This window comes from Malaclemys terrapin, chromosome 24, assembly GCF_027887155.1.
Source record: "Malaclemys terrapin pileata isolate rMalTer1 chromosome 24, rMalTer1.hap1, whole genome shotgun sequence".
Lineage (NCBI taxonomy): Eukaryota > Metazoa > Chordata > Testudines > Emydidae > Malaclemys > Malaclemys terrapin.
Window position 1 is genome coordinate 16,632,867 of NC_071528.1, and position 27,565 is coordinate 16,660,431.

The 27,565-nt window shown below is 56.8% G+C and overlaps 1 protein-coding gene across 2 annotated transcripts in view; it reads right to left on the reverse strand.

The window, feature by feature from the left end:
- Positions 1-26,828, reverse strand: part of PIK3R2 (phosphoinositide-3-kinase regulatory subunit 2) — a 37,076-nt gene extending 10,248 nt beyond the window's left edge. For both annotated transcript variants that reach the window (XM_054013487.1, XM_054013486.1), the window contains exons 1-6: positions 26,746-26,828; positions 8,044-8,791; positions 2,799-2,891; positions 2,087-2,149; positions 772-903; positions 399-600 (exon numbers count right to left, since the gene is read on the reverse strand). In XM_054013487.1, the coding sequence (XP_053869462.1) occupies positions 399-600; positions 772-903; positions 2,087-2,149; positions 2,799-2,891; positions 8,044-8,383 (830 nt within the window). In that variant the 5' untranslated portion in view covers positions 8,384-8,791; positions 26,746-26,828. The remainder of the gene's footprint in view (positions 1-398; positions 601-771; positions 904-2,086; positions 2,150-2,798; positions 2,892-8,043; positions 8,792-26,745) is intronic.
- Between the last annotated feature and the right edge of the window lie 737 nt (positions 26,829-27,565).

Sequence of the window (27,565 nt, forward strand, 5' to 3'; positions counted from 1 at the left end):
TGGAGCTGCCAGAGGCCATGGGGAGGTACCGGCTGTTACGGTTTGGGTTTTGCGCCCATTGCTCACAGCCCTGCTGGAGATGAGCTGCTGATAAGTCAGGGTCTCTTTACAGACCACAAGCGAGGGGCTGACCCCATTCGTCTACCCTTGATGCTGGTGCAGGAGGCAGCGCGGTCTGGGTGTGATGGGGTTAGGTCAGGGGTCACTGCCTGCAAAGCGTCACCATGCAGGGGGTCGAATACAGGGCCCTCAGCTGCACTCCGGGCTCCTGCACACCCCTAGCTCAGACACCCGGCCCGTGGCAGCTGGCAGGCCGGCTCCTGGGCAGAGCACCACCAGCCATGTCTTGCTCTCGCCCATCTGCCCACTGGTGAGACGCAAGCCCCCAGTCCACGTACCTGGTGCCAGGTAGCCGGAGCAGCAGAGGGCCGAAGATCTCGCCCAGGGCCCGAGGGTGGAGTCCGTTGCTCTCGGCCTGCTGGGACACCTTTTCCAGGTGGTGGAGCAGGAACTGCAAGGTGAGCAGGTTCTGGAGAGGGACCGCAGGAGACTCCAGCGCCAGCAGCAGCTGCCTCCTGCAGCTCTCTGGCTGCGGGATCTCTGGAGAGAAGCAAGACACACGCTGGAAGGGCAGGGGCCAGGCCTACCTCACGCTCCAGCACTGTAACCCACCTGCCTCTGGTGCACCGGGGTTAATGCCCTGGAGCCCATCAGTGCCCTCCCCCACTTCCTGCCCGTTAGCTTCCCCTCCCCCCGCAGCCCAGCCCTTACCCTGCAGGATGCGCAGGATCTCGCCATGCACCAACGCCGGGACCACGGGAGCAGGCAGGTCCTGCAGGAAGCCCCGCAGCGCCTCGCCCAGGGAATGCACGTCGAGCGGCTCCACGTCGCCCAGCACCCAATCTGCACAGAGCAAACAGACCCTCACAACGGCAGCCCCCGGCGGCTCCCTGGCCAGCTCAGCTTTAGAGGATGTGCCCAGAGTTTCCCCAGCGCGGAACGTGGGGGCACGAGAGGCCCCAGAATCCACAGCAGCGGCTGCTGTTGGGGCACAACAAGGAGGTGGCATATGGGAGGGGTCTGTTTCAGGGCCTGGCGCAGGGCAGAGCTGCCAAGGACAGACACACTCTCCGCTTCCCATCCCCAGCGGCTCCCCGGCATCCAGGCCTCGCTCTGCGACACAGACGGCAGCGGCGCCGCCCCAGCCCGGATAGGAGCCCCGCAAATTCCATGCGGCCCAGTGCAACTCCACTGGCATGAGCACAAACGCTCGCTCCTCTACTCACTCCCAGCAGAGAGCCCCAGAGCCTGGCTTTGCTTGGCAGGGAGCGGGCGTCAGGCAGGCCAGAGACTCCCTGCTCCAGCTGGTTTAGGGCCTTTGCGTTTTTAGACCTCTACACAAGGAGGATCAGGCAGCCCTGGGGAAACACAGCAGCAGCAGCGACCCCCAGGAGGCTGCACCCCAGTCGGGGGGAGAGCAGGGAACCATCTCCCTGAACCTGGACCCCGAGGGCCCAGCCAAGAGGGCAGCTGGCACAGCGAGATCAGCTGCCATTGCAGCTGCATGTGCAGGAAGTGAGCAAACGGCGTCATGAGCCGGGAACCCGAGTGACACGGCTGAGCTGATCCCTGGGACAGCCTGGAGATGAGGAAGCAGCATTTAGACCTTTGCCAGGGCAGCGTGGGAGCATGGCCATCAACACAGAGTTGGCTGGGGAGGGGACAGGACCCACCACGCTCAGTGTGTAGCAGAAGAGCCAGGAGGCACTGGCTTGCGACATCAGTTCCAGGCCCTGTGACCAATGAGCAGAACTCGTGTCCACCATGTTCCCTTGCACAAGGCTCCTCCTCCTCCTGCCAAGCTGCAGGAAAATGCAACCGCCGTGAAAGCGACACTTGTGTGCAATTACACCAACACAGCAAGATGGGCCTGTCCTCTCCCATGCAGCCGGCTGCTGGGAGTTACAACTTGCTGAGGACAGAAGACAAGCTTGGCCTGGATTTCATTACTGCTGGCGCTGTCACATCCACTAATCTCATCCATCTGACCCAGCTCGCCTCCCCTCCATACAGAACTGGTTCTTACCGGTCTTCAGTGCTTGTCTCAACTCCGAGCCAGACGTCCTGTATAACATCTCACTGTCTAAGCCTGTGGGAAGTGCAGGACGGTTTATGTTAGCTCTGTGAATAGAGGCAGCCACTTCAGCAGTGCTGATAATCTCTGAGCTGCAGCCACAGCAGTTATTAACCCAACGCGAGCTCCATTCCCTGCCCACCAGCCATGTCCCAGCAGATCAGGGCTTCAGAGTCACGTCAGCTGCACCAGGGCTAACCAGCCTCCGATCACGCTGTTTTAACAGACTCTAGAGACAGAGCGTTTGCCGTTTTCCCGAGGTGAGGGCCTAATCACTTAGGTCCCTGACCACTAGGAAACCCAGCCTAAGTTCTGGCCTCCAAACTAGCCACACGCCAGCCCTGGACTAGCATAGGATTCCTGGGCCAGCGGTTGCCAAGTTGGGCCAAGGGTCAGTGCCTGGACATGCTGCGTATAGCTAGGCACATGGCCACAGTCCCATGGCGAGTTCACGCTGTGGTGGCACCAGGGCGCAGACCCGTCCTGGTAACGAGCCTGCCAGACTGTCCGGCTCCCTGACGCCTGCCGGGCGTTCCCAGCACAGCTTTCCAGCGGCTAAGCGGAGTCGCTGTGCCTGGAGGGAGCCTGGCAGAGAAGGGGTTAATAATGGATGCTGCCCATTTGCTCACACGGGGGCTCAGGACCCCAATCCCCTCCCCCTCACCTTTCTTCTCAATGGCTTCCACCAGCCTGAGCAGAAGCGGGGGCGCGACTTCAGGGGGGATGAACTGCTCCGCCAGGTCCGGGAGGAGCCAACCTGATGGAGAGAGCAGGGGAGAGGGGGCAGTTAGCGCCCACGTAGCACCCGACAGCCAGAGGCTCCGCCGAGGCCGCAGGACTAATTCTGACTGCACGGCTTGCTTCTAACCCACGGCAGCGGCTTGGTGGGTCCGCAGCCAGTGGGGGGCCGACCCGACGCTCCAGCACCCAGGGGCAGGTCGGCAGCTGGCTCCTTCAGCAGGGACTCCGCAAGCCAAGGTGCCGCAGCCCACCCAGTGCCCTGGAGAGAGGGACCTTCTCATCCTGCCTGTCCAGGGCCTGGCACAACCAGGCCCTGATCCTGGCTGTCCTTGTGCTAGCAGCAAGCCAGGGGCCTAGGAGGTGCCCCGCTGGAGACCTGATGGAGGGCTGGGGGAAGGATGGCAGGGAGGGCCCCTGGGGGGAATTCGCACATTGCGGGGCTGGTACTCAGGGGAGGGCTAAGTTACTTTCCACTCCGGGCAGGCTGACTGGGGCGGGGGGAGGAGAGAGGGGCCATGTGGAGCCAGAGCTGCTGGCCGAGGGCAATGCTACAATTCTTTTGCAAGCAGGGATAGAATTTCCTGAGGCTCAGGCGTTTAGGAAGCGGTGGCGCACCCCGCAACAGAACCGAACTGGGCACGACACTCAGAGGAACCAGACCCACCACGTCGCCCACTGAGCACAGCCCAGGCTGGGCCTGGGTCAGACCCCAGGTTTGTGTCTCTCCCGCTAGCCAGGGCTCACTGGTGGGAAGTTTTAAACTAGCAAAATTCTGCAATGGCAGGAGGGAGGGGGATGTTCCGGGGGAAGGATAAAACCCTCCCCTACTTCACTCCTTAGAGCCACGCGCCCCCGTCCCAGCCAAGGGGAGGAAAGACTCATGAATTCCTGCCAGACTGACCCGGCCAGGCACAGGAAGGGTTAATGCAGTATCCAAACCTTCCAGGCCCGGATCTAGGGCCTGGCCCTGGCTGCTAAGGGGGGCTTGGCGGAACTGGGGAGGGGGGAGGAGCTGGCTGCAGGGAGCCAGGCTTAATCCTCAGCTCCAGAGAGAATGCCATGTCAGCACATTCCTGCCCTTGATTGCTTGTTAAACATGGAAACTGGCCCCTTGCCTCCCCCAGGCAGCAGCGCCAGTGTCCCCGTAGGAGCTGCTACCCAGCACTCCCTGCAGAGACCCGGGCCCAGGTCCCCCCTCACCCTTCCCAGCGGCTGGAGGATCAGTCGGGGACCCCCACCCCCCTGCCCTAACCACAGATACCAATTGAGCATATGACTGTTGCACACAACAAGGCTTGAAATCGAACCAGGGTGAGCTAGTTTGTGCAGAGTTTTCTCCTCTGCTTTCTCTAGCTCTGCTCCAGCTCCAGGCTAGGGCTGCACTGCGGGGTTCCAAGACTGTCCCTAACCCTGCTTTGTGTCTGCATCGTAGCTCACAGGAGTCTGTGCTCGGCAGGCGGGCCAGGAACCCCTGCTCGAGTGCTGCACTCCAATCGCAAGGCCTGCTGGGTACGCAGAGGGGTCACACCAGGCCAACTTGTCAGGACCCAGAGAACTGATGTCTGCAACCCTCCTCTTCAGGGAGGAAGCAGGGCCCACAGATATTACAGGTCTCAGCGTGACATCCCCAAGCACGCTGGGCCCTGCAGCGTCTGCTGGACAGCCCGGCCACCTCAGAGACGCAAGCAGAAGGCTGCTGAATCGCAGGCCCCGCGGCTGCGTGGCACAGCCATCCCAGGGCCAAACAGCGAGTTATTGTAGCGATTCGTCCTTCACATGGGCAGGGCTCTGTGCTGGGAACAAGGCTGGTTACAGATGAAGAACACGGTCACTATTTGGGAGCAAGCCCATCACAGTCGCTGACTCAGAACCTGGGTGTGTCAGGATGCTGCCAGACCCGAACACGCTTCCACAGGCTCCCAGCTCGCCCAGACTACGTGGGATAGTGCTTGGCTTCACCGTCTGTTACCGTTCCGAGCGCCGTGAAGAGCTCGCAGAGCTACCTGGCTCCTCACTCCCGTGCCTGGGAAGCAACAGGGCTAGAAACGGGAGATTTAGACCCATGGGAAAGATGTAGGGCATTAAAGCACTGCCTGCCTTCCCTCAGTGCATCCACACGCTGCTGGCACCAACCCAGCCTCGGCCCCCGGCCAGGGTCCCTGGCAGTCCCAGACAAGCTAGTGTGTTCTGTGCATGAATGCTAAGCCATGCCCATTAGTGTGCCGTCCAGACTGTAACCTGGGGCTGCTACAGAGACGCTTCCAGGGCAAGGCCTCAGCTCCTCGCCTGTGAGATGCAGCCAGACCCAGCGACTCACCACACGTTCCCGGCTACAAGCTCTCATGCTCGGGGCTGCATTCACTGGAGCTAGGCAGGGTCACAGTGAGGCTCGTCTCTCTGGCCCTCCTGGGCACCACGGGCTCCCTGCATTCAGCTGAAGCAGTCACCAGGTAGGTCCAGAGCTGCAGCGTCACCCCGAGCCCAAGCTACACACGGCTGCGCACATTGGAGTCCCTCCAGGCTGTGGGTCCTGGCTGGCTGAGGACCTGCCTCCCGCAGCCATGAGCACTGCTGCAAGGGGGGGGGCACTTCCACATACAGTCCCTAGCCAGAAACGTTCACACACGGCCTGCCAGGGCATAGCCACACCCGAGCCCGCTGAGCCCTGGCATTCACCTGGCACAGGGCAGCTGCCACTTGTTGCCCATTTCAGACGCTGAGCCCTCGCCCCAGACCAGGAATGGCTTGTGACCCTTCAGTTTTAGGGCCAGGAGGGGAGAGAGAGGGGTCGCCCCCGACCATGCCCACTGTGTGCCCAGGAAAGGGGTCAGCGCAGCTCTCCACTGCTCAGGACTGCATCTTGGCAGGGCTCTTTGTAAGGGGCTAGTTCAGTCCAGGAGGGCACCGTGGTCCTGCCAGCTGCCTATGGCTTCCTCATCCTCTTCCCTCGCTGGACCCCCACCTTCCCCTCCTCCTCCCTCTCTCTCCCCACACCACCTTCTTCCCCTCCTCCTCCCCCCACACCGCCTCCCTCCCCACACTGGACCCCCACCTTCCTCCTCCTCCTCCCCCCACACCACCTTCCCCTCCGCCTCCTCCCCCCCCGCTGGACCCCCACCTTCCTTGTCATCCTCCTCCCCCCCCCACTGCCTTCCCCGTCCTCCTCTCCTGCCCCCCACCGCTGACTGCGCCTTCTCTGTTCTCCTCCGCCCCCGCCAGACCCCACCTCCCCCCCACGCCCCAAGCCAGTATTTTTTTTGACACACGAGAAAGGTTAAGATTTACACACAAACCACAGATTCGGGCTTTCCAGGCAGTTATTGAGTACTTGTATCACAGAACCATCTAGGACCCTGTTGTCCCTCGCCCTGGCCAACTTCTCCCAAGGGAGGCAGAGCGGGTCACAGGTGTTCAGGGCCCAGGACCCACCCGCCAGCGAGACACGCCTGGGGGGAAAGCGCCCAGCATCCGATGCAGCACAGCACTCGCTGGAGGAGGGGCCCAGCACCAGACACACAAGCAAGTCGCTCCGTTTTGAAGAAATGCTTTTTCAGACAATGACTGCTCTGGTCTTCCCCAGAGCCCGTCCTATGCGTCAGCAGGGCCTGCAGCCGGGAGCAGTGCCCGGGGCATCCCCACAACAGCCACGGGAGGAGAGGTAGGCGGGACAGGCCATGAGGGGAAAGCCTGAATCTCTGACTCTGCCAGGGTACGAGCAAGAGAAACCCAACCGGACAGGAAGGCTCTTAGCCCAGAACAGAGATTCCTCCCGGCCTCCAAACCCAAAGCTAAGTGGAGAGAGAATCCCAGCATTGTAGCAATGTCAGGCTGGACAGGACCTGCACGAAGCCCAGAGACCTTCCCTGGTAGGTGTTTGTCCAGCCTGTTCTTAAACCTACAGTGAGGGGGGATTCCACAACCCCCCTGGGAACCTGGTCCGGAGCTGAGCTCCCTCACAAAAGTTCTCTTAACATCTGACCTAAACCTCCCTGGCTGCAGATCAAGCCCATTACTTCTAGTCCTACCTCCAGTGGACAGGGAGAACAACTGATCCCCTCCCTGTTAGAGCACAGGGGGAAACTTACCAAGGCCCCCCCGATTTTCTATTCTCTACACTGGACATGCCTCAGGTTTTTACCCCTTCCTCATAGGTCAGGTTTCCTAAACCTTTTTTCATTTTTCCCATTTTCCTCCAGACTCTCTCCAATTTGTCCACATCTTTCCTAACGTGCGGTGCCCAGAACTGGACGCTGTGCTCAGCTGGGGGCTTGCCAGTGCCGAGCAGAGATGAACAGAAAAACATCCTTCCCTGCTCTTGGCTAGACACAGAGCAGCATGGTCAGGACATACAGCCGTGCACGCCAGGGCATGCGCAACGTACCCACGCCCCAAGCGTGCCATCACAGTCCTAGAGTGCAGGCTCCTCTCACACAGACACAGCACTGCGCGGGGCACATGACATGCTGCCAAGGGGCTCCGGGGGCTGGCTGGCTGCACTGCACTTTGTGGCTGACCAAGTTCAAACCCAGCTGAAAACCACAGGGGCCATGGTTCACGACTGGCTGGGCAGCGCACTCGGGACAGCCTGGCCAGAGAGGCTATTTGGCACCTGCACAAACTTGAGCCAGGGTGCACATGACGGCTCCTGCGGCTGGCACGGGATGCAGGCACAGCAGCACTGGGATGGAGGACGCTTCACCCGGACGGAAATCCATCCCAGGACTTGCATCTGACACAGCCCCCCTTGGATGCCTGCATCCCTCCGCCTTCTGGGATTAGAAGCCATGGGCTGAGGGAAAGGGCTCACATGATGCCCCCCCAGCCTGTGCTGTGAGAGTGAAAACCCAGCTGAGCAACAGTGGCAGGCGGGGGCCCAGCCCGCACCTCCCCAGACCTGAATCTGCACTATCAACACCTCCCGCACAAGCAGATTAACCTTCAGCAGCCTTGGAAGGCACAGCCTCAGTTTGCTAAGCGGGGCGGGGAAGGGGGTTGAGCACATGAGGACCTACAGCTGGGACTGGAACCCAGGAGTCCTGACCCCCCTGCCTGCTGCTCTCAACCCCACTGGAGAGGAGGAGCCTTCGCAGGCCAGGTGGAGGCAGAGAAGCTGTTACTTCCTTATAGCTTCACCTTAGTGAGACCCTGCAGTGCAGGGCAGGGCTTACCTTGCTCCAGCGCCTCCTGCATGCGGGAGGTGCTGGCCCCAGGAGTCGCTGGCAGGGGTCTCTGCACCCTGGGTCTGTGGGAAGGGAGGGAGATCTTCACGGGCCCGATGTACTCCACATAGGTGCCAGGGAAATCCCCTTTCTGCTTGGTGCGCTCATTGACGCCCGGGATCCACCCGATCTGGTTGGGCGTCTGCTCGTCTCCATCCTTGAAGCCCAGGGCCTGCAAGGCCCCTTTGCTCACCACCAGGATGTCCCCGGGGAGCAGGTCGATGTCCTCGTTGCGCTCTTTGCAGTACTGGTAGAGCGCACGGTACTGAAAGCCCTCGGTGCTGCCCATCTTCTCTGCTGCACAGGGTGGCTGAAGCCGGGCCAGCTGCTCGGGACGTCGGGCGCAGGCTCAGGCGCTGCTCTAGCCCTGCACCATTCTTTGTGCGTTTACCATCTTTGCACGAGCCAGGACGAGCGAAGCCTGGTGAGGATGGCCCCGCGCACGCTCAAGCTCCCGCACGCTGAAGTACAGCCCCTTTTCCTTAACTTGAAGCCACGATTCAACCAAATTATGGAGCAGAGGGAGAATGCGACGAACATAATCCAGCACTCGTGACTGGGCATGCAGCAAAGAAAGGGGGCAGCTCAGGGCTCCGCAGTCCTAGGAGGGGGCAGGTGTCTCAGGGTCTGCAGGGCGAGGGGACGGTGCGTTTCCAGCAAAGCATGGCGTGTGCTGCCGCTTCTCTCTTCCCAGAGCCTGGAAAAGGGAAGAAAGAGGGTCTGTTACTTCATGGCCAAACGCCCAGTGCACGGCCCTTCCTGTCAAAACGCCAACATCCAAAGGGCTGTCTCCCACCATGCTAATCACTTCAGTAAAACAAACTCCACCCACTAGGCAATCAAGTCAGTCCCTTATTGACACCTGGATCCCAAGCACAGGAACATCAGAGCATGGGACTGACTTGATCCATAAACTGCAAAAGCATGAGAGAAACTCCAGCTCACTGCAAGATCACCCTGCTGCCTGGGACTTACAACACCCAAGGTAACTGCAAGATAAAGAGATCACAGAGCCTTGTTTGCATGTCTGCAGTTTGCTCTCTTTGACAGCACTTTGCGGAAAGTAATTAATTGTTTTCCTGTTTGCAGGGTCTTGTACACAGCAACATTTACAAACAGATAAAGGAGCCCTCCAAGCCACCCGGAGCAGAACCTGTCACCAATTTCCTTTTTGTGTTAAACTGAATAAGTTTCACAAACGTCTGTTTTCCTGCGCGCTAAGAAATCTCTGGAGATCACCACCGCGAAGGCCTGTGGCCTACACAGAAAAGTTCCATCGGCACAGCGACAGCAAACCTAACCCCCAGTGTAGCCAGGGCTGTGTCAACAGAAATGTTCTTCCATCGACCACCTGGAGAGGTGGATCCCCACCAGTGATGCAAAAACCCCTTTCGTCACTGTCGCGTCTCTACGCTAGGGTGCTACACCGGCCCAGCAGCAGGGCCCAGAGTGTAGACATGGCCGAAGTCTCTGCACCTGGAGTCTACAGGCTCATTGGATGCCTTGCAGCTGCCACACAGAAGAGGTTCAAAGATTAGGTTGAAGCAAAATCGCTTCTGCTGCTGGATGCCTAGTGCAGGCGAGTGCCTGCGACACGGTGCTGGGGGAGGGATTTTTCTTGGACAAAGGGAGGTGAGAGGGGGAGGGAGTTAGGAAGAAATGAATCGTTAACGCCCTCAACTCTACTCGAATTTTAGAGCCACCAGTTGCCTTTAAGTGATTCAAAAATACAAAGAGCAGGAGAACATGGGGCCTGCCTGACCCAGAAAGCAGCCAAAAGGAACAAACTTTTTAACAGCATTTTAATTTGGAGAGAAGGATGTCAATAATTGGAGTCCAATGAAACACTCTGGCATGCCCCCCCCCCTCCCATACAGCACTCTGAAGTGCCCAAGCTTCCCATTGGGCTCAGCTGAGCTCGGGGTAAGATGCAGCATTTCTGCACGGCACGCAGCTGAATCAAAAACTACAGTGGCACTAGGATGTTGGCAGCTACCGAGAGCAGATCAAACCGGAATTCCTCGAGTCTTCAATGTCTTTGGGAAGTCCGGATGCCATTCCTATTAGCTACTCAAGCTGCTTTTGAGAGGTCCATGCCAGAAGCCATCTGACAATAGCTTCATCTCCCTCTTGCAGCCGCCCCCAGGAGCGGGTCGGCTTATCTGCATGCACACAACCTGGGCAGAGAGGTAAAGTTACAGTGCGGTATAACTGGGGGGTGGGGGGGTTAGTATGGCCCCTCTATTGAGCTAAGTTAACAGGAAAGAGCAAACAGGAAAGCAACACGACAGATCTAGATAAGCAGCCCTCAGCACCCAACTGAAAGACAATGGGGAAGCCGTTAGCATCCAGGACCCTACCTCTGACAAGGCTGGTTTTGCCAAAGCAGGAAGCCTGGCGCACAGAAGAAACCTAAAGGGTTAAAAGCCCCTCTCAGGCAAGGAAGGGGGGCCTGCTTAGAGCCAGGCAACAGCTCCATGTCCAGTCTGGTGGCTTCAAAATGCTTTGGTTCTAGCGAAGGACCGCTGTGCTTGGTCAGCATATGAACCACTGGCACTGCTCCTGGCGGGTCTCAGCCAGCGATCATGGGGGACTGCAGCCCAGGGCCCGGGGGAGCCTGGCAGAATCGTGGGATCCCACCACAAAGGGGGTGTGCTCCAGCTGGGAGGTGGCAGAGGAGCAGCTACCCAGTACGTGGGACAATACACTTCCTGGTACAAGCTAAATGGAGCTAACCAGCTTCAAAGAGGGGGGGAGGGATAGCTCAGTGGTTTGAGCATTGGCCTGCTAAACCCAGGGTTGAGAGTTCAATCCTTGAGGGGGCCACTTGGGGATCTGGGGCAAAATCAGTACTTGGTCCTGCTAGTGAAGGCAGGGGGCTGGACTCAATGACCTTTCAAGGTCCCTTCCAGTTCTAGGAGATGGGATATCTCCATTAATTAATTAAAAGAGGCGTCCGTGGGCCCATGCTGGGGCTTGCACACATTAACTAAATTGGCTTTAAGCGATCGATAGTAAGGTGTTAGAACAAAGCCTCCAGGACCCACATGCTCTCAGGATGCAAAGGGGACACAGAAGCAGCCTGGACCCTGCAGCCTGTTGGCGTATGTCAGCTGCCAAGGTTTGTCCCGGATACCAGATATGCTGTGGCAGGGCCCATGGGCTGCAGCCAGCAGCGTCCACACAGCTGAAGGACATTTGGCCCTTTAATCACCATGCTCCACAAGGAGTTTTGGCCCCCAGCTGCTGTCCTGGGGAAGGGCCTGGCACTCACATAGGGCTGCTGAGGTTTCTACCTTTTGAAGTAGCTAACCTGGAGAGGGAGGACTCCTATCAGGACCCATCCCTCCCTCCTGGTAGTGCAGGCTCCCTCCATTCCTAGGGCCATCTTGAGCAGTGACAGGGCTCCCTGCCTCCCCACGGGACATGACCTGGCCCAGCTCCCATGCAGGACTCGGTGTCCATTCTAAACTTCCCATCGATTGTCATCACATTTGTGCCGATGCAGTGCCCAGAGGGCACAGCCAGGTGAGGCCGCAGTGTGCCGGGCACTCAGCAAACACAGGGACAATAACTGCCCCACACAGCTCACACACCGCCCCGAACAGCACCTTCCCCTCAGCAGTGTTCACACGCTTCTGGTTTCTGTTCCCTTCGCTGTTGTACTTAGTTAGCTCCTCCAGCCCCCAACCATCTGCACGGAGGCCAGTTCCTGCCAGATTTCACTGGCCCTCCGACCCTGGGTTCTGCCAAGTTCTCTTTGCAGACAGGAGACACGCAGAAGCTTGGAGGCCTGCCACGGAGGGTGTGCAGAATGGCTAGGGTGCTGGCCCAGGACGTTCCGGGCAGGAACCATCTCTTATACATGCACCTCCACACCCCATTCTCCCTTCGCACAGCGCCCAGCACAACAGAGCCCCGACGCTGCCTGAACCTCTAGGTGCTGCTGTACTACTGGCGCAGTGGAGACTGTGCGAGGTGCACTCGGATGGCACATGGACATCCCCGTCTCCATGGAGTCAGGCTGACAGCATTCGGAGCAGCACTTCTGAAGGTCACAGGAACCAGCCCGTTCTACAGCAAGCATCTGATTAGCCCCCAGCACCAACCCAGCTAGCAAAAGCCAGGGCTATTTTTAGGACTAAACAAATGCTGCTGAGATGGAGGCACTAGGAGGCTCCTTCCCATAATTAGAAATTCACAGATTTTTTTAAATTTGCCCTGCGAGGAAGCCATGTGTTTTTGCAGAGCTGCTACTGACCGAGAGAGATGGGTCTGTTTGGGGCTGGCCATTGCCCCCCAGCTGGGCCAGGTTAGTACAAAGGGACACGCAACGAAAGACATGGTAACATCAAAGGGTCTGTCAGTTATCAAGCTCCTGGTGAAAGCAGGAAACTCATTCTGGATCCACTAGAGTCCCGCTCAGGGTCAGGATTTCGATCCCAGGAGCTGGTCAGACTGATGGGCCCCAGTCCCACGTCCACCCCTTACCATTTCCCCTTCAGGGTTCTGTGCTCACTCACATGAGACTTGTCCAGACACCAGCTGCCTCCAGCTTCCCTGTCATAACTATAAAGGGAAGGGTAACAGCCCTCCTGTGTACAATACTATAAAATCCCTCCTGGCCAGAGACACCAAAATCCTTTTCCCTGTAAAGGGTTAAGAAGCTCAGGTAACCTGGCTGACACCTGACCCAAACGACCAATAAGGGGACAAGATACTTTCAAATCTTGGTGGGGGGAAGGCTTTTGTTCGTGCTCTTTGTTTTGGGGGTTGTTCGCTCTTGGGACTAAGAGGGACCAGACATCAATCCATACTCTCCAAATCTTTCTGAACAAGTCTCTCATATTTCAAATTTGTAAGTAACAGCCAAGCAAGACGTGTTAGGTTTATCTTTGTTTTCTCCACTTGTAAATGTACCTTTTGCTAGAGGGTTTACCTCTGTTTGCTGTAACTTTGAACCTAAGGCTAGAGGGGGTTCCTCTGGACTCTTTGAATTTGATTACCCTGTAAAGTTATTTTCCATCCTGATTTTACAGAGATGATTTTTACCTTTTTCTTTAATTAAAAGCCTTCTTTTTAAGAACCTGATTGATTTTTCCTTGTTTTAAGATCCAAGGGGTTTTGGATCAGTGTTCACCAGGGAATTGGTGGAGGAGTCTCTCAAGGCTACCCAGGGAAGGGAGTTAGTACTTGGGAGTGGTGGCAGCAAAACCAGATCTAAGCTGGTAGAGAAGCTTAGAAGTTTTCATGCAGGTCCCCACATCTGTACCCTAAAGTTCAGAGTGGGGAAGGAACCTTGACATTCCCCAAGTCAACTCAGCCTCTGAGCCCAACAGGGTATCTCACTCACCATCCTGCAGCCGCAAGGGCATCCCGAGTATCTGGCATCACTGGGGCAGGGGAGTGTTTACAGACACCTTTTTCCAAGCACCACACCCCACTTTCCCTTTGCTCTCAAAAGCAGTGAACTCCCCTCCAGCCCCAGAATGGCATCCGCCCTCTGCCCAAATCCAAGCGCTCTCCTGACACAGACGGGGTGGCTTTGGGAACCCCGGGAGAAAGAATTTCTCCATTACTCACACCCACAGGCTCCATGTCGGCACACGGACAAGACAGCTCGTGTTATGTTCACCAGGACCCAGGAAATCTCAAACCCTGAACAACATTCCTCTGGACTCTGGTGCAAGCCGCACTGAGAGCTGCCGGTGCTTTTGTGCTAACCCCGAGGGAATGGGCTTGAAGCCTTGGAGCACCCCTCTGCACGTGTGTGGGTCACAGACGGGGACAGCTAGACAGAGGTTAAACAGCTTCCACAGGCCCAAGAACAAGACGCAGCAGAATCTCCACAGCATGAATCTCTTGCAGAACGTCACAGAACCTCTGTTCTCCCACGTGCATGATATTACCTGGAGCGCTCCACCGTCACGTGCCGGGGAGGGAGCTCCAGGAGCCATCCCGCAGGCTGGGCATGCAGCTCAGAGACCCCATTTCTACCTTCTCTATGGCCCTCCCCACTTTGCAGCGTCAGACCTGTGGGGGCCACCAGGTTATGAACCAGACAGGGACCTGACCCACAAGGAGACACGGTGGGTAGGAAACAGCAAGGTGACGGGCCACGAAAGAGACTGCAAACGAGGTGAGGGGGGAGAATGTCTGTAACCATGAGTTCACGTGTCTGGCAGCGATCTGCACCCTCCTCGTGCTAATCAAAGGGAAGGCTCCTCTCAGCCAGGAGCTGGGTACTTGCAGGTTCTGTTAGACTCAAAACCTGAACCAGACTGACAAACTCCCACCCTCCGCAGCGATAAGCCCCCCGCATCACACCACGTGCAGCTGGGGGGAGGAGACTGCCCCCGTCAAAGCCTCCAACTCTCCCCCACGTGGGAACCTGGGCGAATTCTTATGTAGCTGGTGCAGAGCCGAGGGTCCGGAACCCTCGAGTCCTCTCGTTCCCTCCCTTAATGTCTGGCCCCGAGGCCCTTTCCCAGTCTGCATGGCACAGTCCAGGATTTCACACCCCCAAAGCTCTGCCTTAGTCTGATGCCCCTCAAGGGGCCCATGATGTTCCATGCAAACCCCAGCCATGCCATCGCCCAGGGGCAGGTCCTAGAAGGAGCCAGTTCTTCCCTAGCTGTTGAGTTCTGTGACTGCAGGCTCAAGGTTCACCAACAGCCAAAAGTCATGCAAAAGACACACACTGCATCTATAGCTGGCCTCACCGGCCAGCAGCAACCACATCTGTCCCAGGAACCCAAACGAGGTTTCCACCACAGCCCACATCCAGCCTCATCCTAAGAGCAGCTAGGCCGGGCTAATGCCAGAACGGCAAGTCCTTCCTCTGGGATGTCAGTTCCACCCAGAGGCACCTCCCATTTCTCTCCCCGCAACCACAGCCCCCCCAAGACATGGGGCTACAGGGCAATTCACCACACACCATTTCATTACAAAGGAGCGGTCCTTTTCCAAACGAGGGGGCCTTCCGATGGGGTGAGGCTGGCCCTCTAAGCCAATCAAACCACAGATTGTCACAGGACCGACACCTCTCGCTCCAGAGAGGCACTCTGGGTTTGCCCTCCTGGGTAGAATTCCCATCACTGGCTCCTTGGCATGGGCGTAGTGGTAGGACAGCATGCCCCTGCAGCGGCTGGCTCTCCTAAGCCCCTAATGAGACCTCTCCTAAGGTCTCCTCAGCTCTGGCCTCACGGGCCACATGTTATACCCCACCTCTATGGGCATGTCCTGAGCGCAAAATGGTGGGGACGCCTTCGCTGCCGTCAGCCTGGGCGCTGGTGGTGACGGAGCCACGCAGACCGGCCTTACTGCAAGGCTCCCCTGATTGTTTGGATCTGGGCTCCAAGTCCTGTCAGAGCTTTGGCTCCAAACCTGCAACCCGGGAGATGGTGCATGCAGGTGGTGTGGGAGGGGACAACCCACTGCATGGAGGCAGCACTTCCTTTGGGTGCCAGGTTAACACCCCGGCCGCCGGCACACCGTGCAGCAGGCCATTTCCAGGACTGCATTTTAAGCACAAGAGGCCAGACCAGTGCAATAGCACAGCCGCCCTGTGACACACCAGTGTGTTTCCACCCTTGGCAGAAGGGGAAGAGCAGCTCCCCGGGGCAGGCAGAGGGAGAGCCCTTGTGAGTCCCCGGGGTGCAGGGTACAGAGCTGCACAGCAGCATTTCACTGAAGGATGCAGTGAACTTTTTCCTCCACCTCTCAAAGTGCCTGCAGTCCCTATTCCCCTCTGGCCAGGGGTGGCTCTCACACACACAGAGGAGTTAAACAGCACACAGAATATCTGCCTGCGGCTTGATTCAAGGCCTCTGCACAGCAAAGCCTGCAGTAATCCTGTAACTTTGGCTGCCCCTGTGAAACAGAGCGAATAGACTGCTTCCCCGCACAGGCACTGGGACCACAGCCGCTTTGTGAAGTGAGCAGCAGGTCGTAATCTGCACTGACTGACCGTGAGCTCTGTGGGCAGGACCATCCCGTACTATGTGTCTGAACCGCACCTGGCCCAACGAGGCCCCTACAGTGCTACTGCGATACAAGTGCAACTTGAATACACCAGAGTGAAATCCTCCTCTGAGCCCCGCGAGGCGCTGGGAGGGTGGAAAGCCGCTCTCCCCACCTGACTCCCATTAGGGCAGCATCTGAGCACCTCACAATCTTCAAGGTCTTTATCAGTGTCGTTATCCCCATTGCTCAGAGAGGCTTAGTCAAACAGGGCGTCTGGGGAAGAGCAGGAGCTGGAACCCCGGGCTCCCATGTCCTAGGGCATGAGCCCTAACCACGGCACCCTCCTTCCTCTCCGACTGAGCAGGCTACAGCATTCAAACAGTTACAAACTGCCCCACTTTGCAAGAAATCCAAAGCTAGAAAGAGTAGGATGGGACCTGCTTTATAGCACTACTGAGAACTGCCAAAGCTCTGCCCTGTTTCGGATCCCAGAATCTGGATGCCAGAAGAACACGTTGAATGTGAGCAAGCCGCTGGTCTGGTGGAAGGGAAGGCAGATCTCAAACCACAGTACTGCCGCCCAGGCAAGGGCACAGAGAGTTCACGCTGTCCTGGCACGGCAGCCGCCGAGCGGAACTCGCAACAGAGCCCTCACTTCCAGAACTCAGTCCGCTCCAGCCAGGAAAAGATTACTTCATACTCCACAACATAAAGGAGGAGAGGATTAAATTCAGCTTTCTGCCCCTCGCCCCTCTGAACTCTGCCTGATAGGGTGGGGGACAGCCCAGGGGCTCAGCAAAGCGGTGGCAAGTGCCCCAGCAACAGGGGTCTGAGCAGCGCTGTGCAGCCGCTGCATGCCAGGAAGGGCGCAAGCTGCCAAGGAATGTGCCAGTTTCTCCTCTGCCATGGAGGGCAAGTCCCAGCAGAGAACCCTGGAGCAGAATGGAGAACAGGCGCACTGGGGTTAGCGCCTCTCTTGCTAAGCACCTACCACATCTCCAGGAATCCCAGCACAAAGCTTTAGACGCAACAAAGCACCTTGCATTCTTGTGGCCTCTACGCTTGAGTCAGGAAACGATGGGGTGGGGAAGGGACAAAGGTGCTTGTTTGGTTTTCGAAGGGGACCCAAGGAGGCAAACACCACCAGTGGTGCAAGGAGTCTCTCCGGACACAGGATCCCACGGCTCCATGAGGGTAAGGTGTGGGGGTGCCATTAACCAGATGGCTTACTCTGACATCTTCCCTTCACCTGGGTGTTTGCTCTTCCACAGTGGCGCTCTATCTAGGTGCTCCTCACACACACACTCGGAGAGAGACCACGTTCTACACTGCCTCCCCTCCACAGAGCCTCCGACAATAATGCATTTGCTCAAATGCACAAGAGTAAAGCTCAACTGAATTCAGACATGGGCTAAAGCAACCCCCTTACCCGCCTGCTCTCTTGGCTCAGCCAACCCAGCCGTTTGTGCAGGTGGGGCCAGGTAAAACAAGCCTACATCTCCGGTGTCTGCACCTGTCTTCTGCAGGGGAAACAGTTGTTTTATATCCTGCCACAAATCCAGGCAAGCAGCTTAACTGTGCGTGCAGCGGCAACCACAGATCAGGAAACCTTGGCGCCCAATGGAAAGCAAATGACAGAATTTGTGCTGGGGATGAGGCTTATGCGCCAAATCCCATAAATAGATATATGGAGGGAACCAGCAGCTCCAACGCTTGGGAGTGAAGTGCCAGAGCAGGGCAGTCAGCCAAGGATAGGGGCCATGCACACGCCTGTCCCAGGGGCACACCCTCAGCACGGAGGTGCTTTAATATTGTGTAAAGATAGTGATTGTTTTCTCTGGGGGATTTGGGGTTAGCTCAGCCCCCCCAAAAACCCATAGTCCCTAGAATCCCCCACTGACTTGGAGGTGGGAGCCCGTTCTGAACACATGCACTGTGTCTCCATCACCACCAGGCTTCTCCTGGGGAACACACGGCCAGCCGGGAACACATGAGTAGCCACTCCGTGCCACAGCACAAGGGCCCCAAAGGTGAGGCCCTGCAAAAATTGCAGTTTTGGGGTTTGTTTGTTTTTTTAATTCCTAGCAATGTTCTGGGTGAATATTTGCATTTCAAGAGACATGCATGGCCAGCGAGCCTCCACCACACTGCTGTGTTTGTCCCATAGCAGGGAGGCTGACCTGGGCATCCCTGCTTCTGCTGGGGAGGCTAGTGGGGTGATCCCATCCTGGAGGAGGCAGGCCAGGAAAGGGGCCAGACTCGCTCCACACTGAGCTCCAACCCAGACTGCCACTGCTGCTTCCTGTCCAGCCTGAGGGGTGGGGCTGACACCACAGTGATGAGGAGCCCGGCCACCACAGGCCGCAGCAGGCCAGGGGAGACACCACAGCAACTGAGACTAGGATCCTTTGCGTGGAGAGGGTCTATCACATCCTGCTACTCTGACCACCAGGCCAGGGTCTCCTCACACCCCAATCCCCTCACCTCCAGAATGGCCAGTCCCAAACCCCCAACAGCCGATGGAACAACTCCACTTGATCATTACCTGTTCGGTTCACTCCCTCTGGGGCACCTGGCACTGGCCACTGTCGGCAGACAGGATACTGGGCTGGACGGACCTTTGGTCTAACCCAGTGTGGCCTTTCTTATGTTCTCCTGGCCATGGTACAGAGTATGGGCTCCCAGATCCAGGTACCAAAGCTCAACACCTGTCATTCCCCCTCTTCACCAAGCCAGCCTACACACCCAAGTCAAGAGCAGGCAGGCAGTCTCCAGCTCCCCAGGGCCCAAACTCCACACCCAAACCACAAGCGGCAGGGTGGGGACTATAACAACACTAGATAAAACAAACATTTGGATTTCTTTTTATTTAAATCAGTTTTTTATTTAAACGTTCTTTTTAAAAATAAATCTGTTTAATGTTAAATTTGAAACTTTGAAGACGTACGTTAAGACCTAAACTTCCTGTAATCTCCTAAAGCCTTTTAAACAAAAAACAATACTGCGTCAATGAGCCCTATCTCCAGCGCTAAGGAGTTAAAGGGTTGTGTGCTGCTGCTCTTTTAATTACAGAATTGCGGGAAAACATCTAGCTGTTCAGGTCAGCTGAAGCTAGGTATTGTAAATGTCACAATCAGAACTGGAAGGGCCCTCGAGAGGTCGTCTAGTCCAGTCCCCTGCACTCAAGGCAGGACTAAGTATTATCTAGACCAACTCTGACAGGTGTTTGTCCAACCTGCTCTTAAAAATCCCCAATGATGGAGATTCCACAACCTCCCTAGGCCATTTATTCCCATGCTTAACCACCCTGACCGTTAGGAAGTTTTTCCTAATGTCCAGCCTAAACTGCCCTTGCTGCAATTTAAGCCCATTGCTTCTTGTCCTGTCCTCAGAGGTTAAGAAAAACAATTTTTCTCCCTCCTCCTTGTAACAACTTTTTAGGTGCTTGAAAACTGTTAATCATGTCCTCTCTCAGTCTTCTCTTCTCCAAACTAAACAAACCCAATTTTTTCAATCTTCCCTCACAGGTCATGTTTTCCAGACCTTTAATCATTTTTGTTGCTCTTCTCTGGGCTTTCTCCAATTTGTCCACATCCTTCCTAAAATGTGGCATCCAGAGCTGGACACAATACTCCAGTTGAGACCTAATCAGCGCTGAGTAGAGTGGAAGAATTACTTCTCGTATCTTGCTTACAATACTCCTGCTAATACATCCCAGAATGATGTTTGCTTTTTTTTGCAACAGTGTTACACCGTTGACTCATATTTAGCTTGTGATCCACTATGATCCCTAGATCGCTCTACCCCAGTACTCCTTCTTAGACAGTCATTTCCCATTTTGTATGTGCGCAACTGATTGTTCCTTCCTAAGTGGAGTACTTTGCATTTGTCCTTATTGAATTTCATCCTATTTACTTCAGATCATTTCTCCAGTTTGTCCAGATCATTTTGAATTTTAATCCTATCTTCCAAAGCACTTGCAACCCATCCCAGCTTGGTATCACCCACAAACTTTATAGGTGTACTTTCTATTCCATTATCTAAATCATTGATGAAAATATTGAACAGAACCGGACCCAGAACAATGTCACGTGCTGCAGTATGTATCTGTATTATTTTTGATCGCTACAATGGCATGAGAGCTGGTATTTACATCTTCCCTTTGGGAGCACTTCCAGTTTGTTGTGTGAAAAAGCTTTTGCACCTCAATTCCTTTGGGAGTCAGCTTAGCTAGCAAGTGCCCTGAGAGCTTTGCCTTCAGCTGGACTAGTCCCTTCAAAGCTGGGAAACCAACTGGGAGCTGAAGCAGCAGGAGAGCTTGTTTCCCCCTTGATTCCAGTCGAGGACTGAAAACTAAGTGGGAGAGGAGCTCTATTCATTCTAAACATTTGACGGTCATGGGGCCACGTTTTCAAAGGTCTTTAGGCACCAAAATTCCACCAGGCACCCAAGCAGACTCACTCCCATCGCTCTCGGGACAGGGACCATCTTTTCGTTGTGTCTGTACAGCGCCTAGAACCAGAGCCCTGATGGGGGCCTCCAGGTGCTACTGCAACACAAACAATAACTGCCTTAACGACAACATGCCAAACAGCCCAGCGCTCCCTTCCCCACTACTGCACCGGGCGCTGGCTCAGTACTGACTCACAGACACCACTTCTGGGTTTCCCTTGGAGGTCTCCCATCCAAGTTCCACCCAGGCATAACCCTTCTTAGCTTGAGACTGGATGAGATCACAGCATGAGGGTGAGGTTCCAGGGAAGCCTCACTGGAAGAGCCCGTTTATAGGAGAGTTTGAGCAAGACGTGACATGACAGCAGACAAGGCAAGAACTCACAGCGCGAGGGAGGGATTGACCTGAGTGGAAGTGAGAAGTGTTTACTTTGGGACTATCTGCACAGTCAGGAGGAAGCTGGAATACTCTCAATTACTGGCTCTCACCACAGACAAGAAGTGGGAACTGAAAGGCAAACGTTGTTTGAGGCTCTCCAGTATCTTGGCAGGTGACAGTCATGACCCTCCCAGGCATGCTGGGGGTCTCCTTGGTCCCCCGTGACATGAAATACACCCAGGTCCAGGATTACTGGCTTTCACAGTGAGTACGCCTTGCCAGGAACCACAAGCACCTCTTCCTATGGATGCCTTTGTTGTGTGTGGGCTGCAGTCCCGCCCCGCTGGCTGCTTTCACATAATCTCTCACCGGAGACCATGAGTATCTTCGCTGCAAAAAGTGGTGTGTGCTTTGCTCGGGTTAAACTAGCAGTGAAGACCCAGCAATTCGCCTTTTAACTCAGATTAGCTGCTCGAATGAAAGCCTGTAGGGGAGCTGGGGCTGAACTCAAGCTACTAACCCAAGTTAGGAACACACCTTTCATTTGCAATGATGACATACTCATAGACCCAGTTTTCTGAACCTGGCTGCCTCCTCCTGCCAAGAACATGGACACAAAGGACCCCACCAGCGTCCTGTCCATGACCGTTACTCTGTGTGCATGCTAAGGGGAGGCTACTTTCTGCTTGACCTCTGCAGTGTTAATGAGTAAATGTTTGCTTTGTTACTGAAGCCGTGGATGTGAAGGGGTATCTGAAATGTTTGGAAGGGAATAAAAAAAAAATGCCCCATGCTAGAACTGTCCCATTGCTCAGTTATCCCTTAATTTGGATCCCTGAGTAGCCAGAGTAAATCGCCCCCATTTTAGAAGCATCTTCTTTGCATGTTTGGTTTCCTGGAAGACCTCATTGCAGAAGTAAAACGCTAACTGTATTTTGGACATGTCACTCGTCACTTACAATTCCAAAGCCAATAAGAAAATCTTTCAAAAGGTTTTAGCCACGCTTTCAGCCGAGGCATTTGCTGGGAATAATGTTATTTGTTCCCTGAAATATTTGGAAGTATGCACAAGTTACGGAGTTGAGGGAGCTACAGTCTAAATCAGAGTTCATTTTCCCCTTCCCAGCTTATCTCCCATTACTCAAGTCACATCAGCTGCAGGCAGCAGCTCCAGATTCTCTCTCAGGAACTAAGGGAGCCTCCAATATGATAAATATTTTCCACTGGAAACATGCATCAATTCCTCAACTGAGGCACTGAGGCAGCCAGGTCCATTCTTCACTGGATTCCATTTGATTTGTGGCCTCTCTCCCAACCCAGAGTTTTTGGTCCAACAAGAGTTGGCTGAGGGAGGATGGATTTTTTTCCCATTCTAAGAGCAAAATTGATGAATGCTGTTCTGAGTTCAAAATAAGGGGTTTGGAGTAATTACCCTTAGAAGTGCCCAAGATGCAAGTATCTTAAGAAATGAGAGCTGGGGACACAGTAACGGCTACTTTGAGTTCCATAGCAGGATCTGAGAGCAAGTCCAACAGGTCAGAGTACAAATAGATAATCGCGGAAGAAACCAAACTATCACCTGACCTTTCCCACATTCTGGAGATATTAGTGACTGCAGCATGTGCTAACACACCACTTTACCCTCCCATGTTAAACTTAGCAGGAGGGAGGTGTCACAGAGTCCCCGGGAGATGCTCTGGAACTGCTCCCCACAAAGCCAGTCAGGACTTTGGGGAGCCTCCTCTCCCTCGGAGCAGACTGTCTTCAGGGCAAGAAGTTCACACGGCTTCACCTTCCTGGGTCTCTCCTTGGAGCATTCAGCCTCTGCCTCTCCATGTGCTTCCCGCAGCGAGTCCGCCCAGGCGGGGTCCTGGGGAAGCCAGAGGGTCCTGCACACACCCCCACTCCACTTCGCAGCCAGACATGACTCTTAGCCAGCCAGTAAAACAGAGGTTTATTAGATGACTGGAACACGGTCTAAAACAGAGCTTGTAGGTACAGAGAACCGGACCCCTCAGCCGGGTCCATTCTGAGGCCCAGCGAGGCAGACACCCATGTCTGCCCTCCGTTCCCGTCCCCAGCCAGCTCCAAACTGCAACCCCCTCCAGCCCCTCCTTTCTGGCCTTTGTCTCTTTCCCAGGCCAGGAGGTCACCTGATCTCTTTGTTCACCTTTAGGTATCCCCATGCAGGGGGGAAGGACCCTGGCCATTTGTTGCTAGGAAACAAATTGTCAGCCATTTATGCACACTGGAGACTTAAAAAATGCATAGGGGAAACTGAGGCATGCACACAGTATTCAGAGAAAACATTAAGAACAGTCCCACTTCATCACAGGGGGGAAGAGCAGAAAAGAAATTATTTAGACTGTATTTACTCAGCTGTCTTTGTTCTCTGCTCTTGCAGCAAGAATCACAGAGTGAAATCCCTGGTGGTTCTGAGAACTGCTCTAAAAATAAAAGAAATAATACTGTATATATTAATGGGGGAGCAGAGGAGGCTGCTATTCTATTCCTGTCACTAGAAAGGCTGTTTAGCACCCAAAGGAGACAGTGTCAGCATTAAAGGTAAGCAAGTAGGCATATCATTTCAGGGTACTCACACCTCCTCACTTTTGGGGAGCTCGTTTTGGGGCAGTGATTGAAGGGCCTCAGCTAGCCAAATCCCATGCATCTCCACAAGATTTTATTTCCCACCTCGGTGTCAAACATCAACCTTGGGAGTCAGTGGACACAGAAGAAAGTTCCTCCCAAAGAGAATGAGAGCGTCCCTGCAATCTGATAAATGAAACTGCAAAATATACTGTAAACAGGTCAGAATCACTGCAGGTCTGCCCCCGTCTTGGGACTTCAGAGTGTTACATGGGGAATACAACTGCTTGGGTTTTGAGTAAGAGAAATCGCTACATTTCTCATCCCTTTGGATCAGTCTTCCAGCTGCAACGAGTCTAAGACATGCTCATCAGTAGCCGTCCGTATCAAAGCATTAATTCCTTCCACCAACTTCCTGGGTTCAGCTTTCATTTTACAAAATCATTTCAAGTCAGTCCCAGTACTTCTGGGTAGCACACACAAAATGGCCCAGCTGCTAACACAAACAGATGGGGAGAGAGGCGCCCCTCTCCCAGCCCGGCCGTTATTCCCATTTTTAAAAAATGTTAAACTTTCCAAACAGACGTGACCGAGAAACCAAGCCAGGCAGTCATTAATACACAGGAGGCCAGGCTACAGCTGACAAGCCAAAGAAAGAGAGGCTTTCTGCCTGGAGACCCCCCAGAATGAGTGAATTCCTATCATCAGGCTCCAGGATTCTGCCATCTGCAAAGAGGATGCCCACAATCCCCATTTATGGGCGGCCTAACAGAAAGGGTTAAAGCCAGCCTCTAAAATGGCATCAAAAATCAGAAAGAGCTGCAAGCATCAATCTCCATGTAGTCTGCACGGAGAGGCCATTTAGCTCAGCTAGGATCCCCCCACTAGGCCTCTACAGGCAAATGTCACTGCCCGCTCCACCAACTCTCTCTAGAGCCACAATGGGCCATGCTAAGTCTCCACCACACTCATTTGCTTGTCTGTTGGATCCCCATAGTCTGTTTGATGCATTGGACGCTAAGCCCCAGCAGGGTTTCTCTTTTTAAATCTGCACAGAGCCCAGCCAGGGCCTTTGGCACCACTCACAACACCAACAAACACACACCTCTCCTGGGCAGCGCTCCAAGTTCACCTTACAGTCATTTCAAATCCACTCCATGCTAAGAGCCTGCCTGTCCCCAGCCAGAGCCTAGAACAAGCTTCAGAAACCCCCTCCACATACACTGCCTCTCAGGGCCAGGTTCCTGACGGCCAGGCTCAGCCAAGACACACTCCATGGTTTCTGAGGAAGTCAAAAGCCAGGCAGATGGAGTCAACATGAGTTTGGGGTTTTACATCCAAGATCCCCTTGTAACCACCCCCGTCTACGCTGCACCCACAGCCAACAGACAGCCCCGGGGAAGGTCCTGCAGCCCCCTCCCCAGGCACACTGAGAATGGCCCCAGGAGGGGAGAGCATTATCACCCAGGACACTGGGGGCACTTGCGCCCCTATGGGGAGGCTGCAACGCCTCCAGCACCCCGGTGCATCGGGAGCCCAATGCAGACAGCAGTCCCTTTATACCATCCTCCTCCTTCATCCACTCCACGAGATGGGCTGGCATAATGCATACACTCTCTCCCTGAAGTGTAGGGGTGCAACGCACCCAGCCGTACCCACCTCACCCTAGGGTGGGGGATACAATGGACACAGCCTCTCCCCCCACCGTCCCTCCCCGAGATGGGAGGTTGCAATGCACACAGATTCCAGCTCACCTTTCCCCCACCTCCCTGGGGCTGGGGGGTGCAGTGCGCACAGCCCCCCAGCTCACTTCCCCAGGGCGGGGGAGGGTGTACAGTGCACATAGCCCCCCCCTTACCCCACTACCCAGGGCGGGGGGGGTACAGTGCACGCACCCCCCCCCAGCTCACTTCCCCAGGGCGGGGGGTACAGTGCACGCACCCCCCCCCAGCTCACTTCCCCAGGGCGGGGGGTACAGTGCACGCACCCCCCCCCAGCTCACTTCCCCAGGGCGGGGGGTACAGTGCACACCCCCCCCCCCAGCTCACTTCCCCAGGGCGGGGGGTACAGTGCACGCACCCCCCCCCAGCTCACTTCCCCAGGGCGGGGGGTACAGTGCACGCACCCCCCCCCAGCTCACTTCCCCAGGGCGGGGGGTACAGTGCACGCACCCCCCCCAGCTCACTTCCCCAGGGCGGGGGGTACAGTGCACGCACCCCCCCCAGCTCACTTCCCCAGGGCGGGGGGGGGGTACAGTGCACACAGACCCCCCCCCGCACCCTGGCTCACTTCCCCAGGGCGGGGGGAGGGGTACAGTGCACGCACCCCCCCCAGCTCACTTCCCCAGGGCGGGGGGTACAGTGCACGCACCCCCCCCCAGCTCACTTCCCCAGGGCGGGGGGTACAGTGCACGCACCCTTCCCCAGGGCGGGGGGTACAGTGCACGCACCCCCCCCAGCTCACTTCCCCAGGGCGGGGGGTACAGTGCACGCACCCCCCCCCAGCTCACTTCCCCAGGGCGGGGGGTACAGTGCACGCACCCCCCCCCAGCTCACTTCCCCAGGGCGGGGGGTACAGTGCACGCACCCCCCCCCAGCTCACTTCCCCAGGGCGGGGGGTGCAGTGCACGCACCCCCCCCCAGCTCACTTCCCCAGGGCGGGGGGTGCAGTGCACGCACCCCCCCCCAGCTCACTTCCCCAGGGCGGGGGGTGCAGTGCACGCACCCCCCCCAGCTCACTTCCCCAGGGCGGGGGGTACAGTGCACGCACCCCCCCCCCAGCTCACTTCCCCAGGGCGGGGGGTGCAGTGCACGCACCCCCCCCCAGCTCACTTCCCCAGGGCGGGGGGTGCAGTGCACGCACCCCCCCCCAGCTCACTTCCCCAGGGCGGGGGGTGCAGTGCACGCACCCCCCCCCAGCTCACTTCCCCAGGGCGGGGGGTGCAGTGCACGCACCCCCCCCAGCTCACTTCCCCAGGGCGGGGGGTACAGTGCACGCACCCCCCCCCCAGCTCACTTCCCCAGGGCGGGGGGTACAGTGCACGCACCCCCCCCAGCTCACTTCCCCAGGGCGGGGGGTGCAGTGCACGCACCCCCCCCCAGCTCACTTCCCCAGGGCGGGGGGTACAGTGCACGCACCCCCCCCCCAGCTCACTTCCCCAGGGCGGGGGGTGCAGTGCACACCCCCAGTTCACCTCCCCCCGGCTAGGGCACGTGCCGCCTGCCCAGCCACGCTCCGACAGTCACACAAACCGGGCCGAGACCCACCTCTCCGCCGGCGCCAGCCCCATCCGCCCCGCCGCAGCCCCGCGTCCCTCCCGCCTCAGCCAGGCAGCAGCGAGCTCGGCGAGCTCGCCTGTCTCCCCTCGCCTCGCCCCGCCCCGCCCGGCGGAAACAGCCGAGGTGCAGCGGAACGACCCGAGGCCCCTCCCGAAAACCCACGAGCGAAGGCGGAGACACCCGAAGCAACCGGAGGGCCCTCGGCGGCTCCGGAGACACCCGAGCGCGGGGCAGATAGCCCCGCCCCCTTCCCGGAGCCAACAGGGACTAACGGCGACTCCCGAGCAGGGACGGAAACACCCGAGTCCGCCCCCCCCCCGCCCCACAACCCGCCCTCACGTCACAGCATTTTTTTTACCGATGTTTATTTTAGAGAAAGGGGAAGAATATTGTTGTTGCCCCCAAATTATACCCGGGTGGGTCCGCCCCCCCCCCCCCGCCGGGACAGGTCCCCCAGCAGCGCCCCCACCCAGGGCAACGAGTCCCTCAGCAGCGCCAAGAACAGCGCCCCCCCCCGCCGGCCGCTCCCCTCAGTGACCCCCCCCGGCCACCCTCCTCAGTGACCCCTCAGCCCCCCCGGCCACCCCCCTCAGTGACCAGCCACCCCGCCCCTCAGAGCCCCCCCCCGGCTCTCCTCAGTGACCGCCCGCCCCTCAGAGCCCCCCCCCCGCCGGCCGCTCCCCTCAGTGACCCCCACCGCCCCTCAGAGCCCCCCCCCCCCCGCCGGGACAGGTCCCCCAGCAGCGCCCCCACCCAGGGCAACGAGTCCCTCAGCAGCGCCAAGAACAGCGCCCCCCCCCCGCCGGCC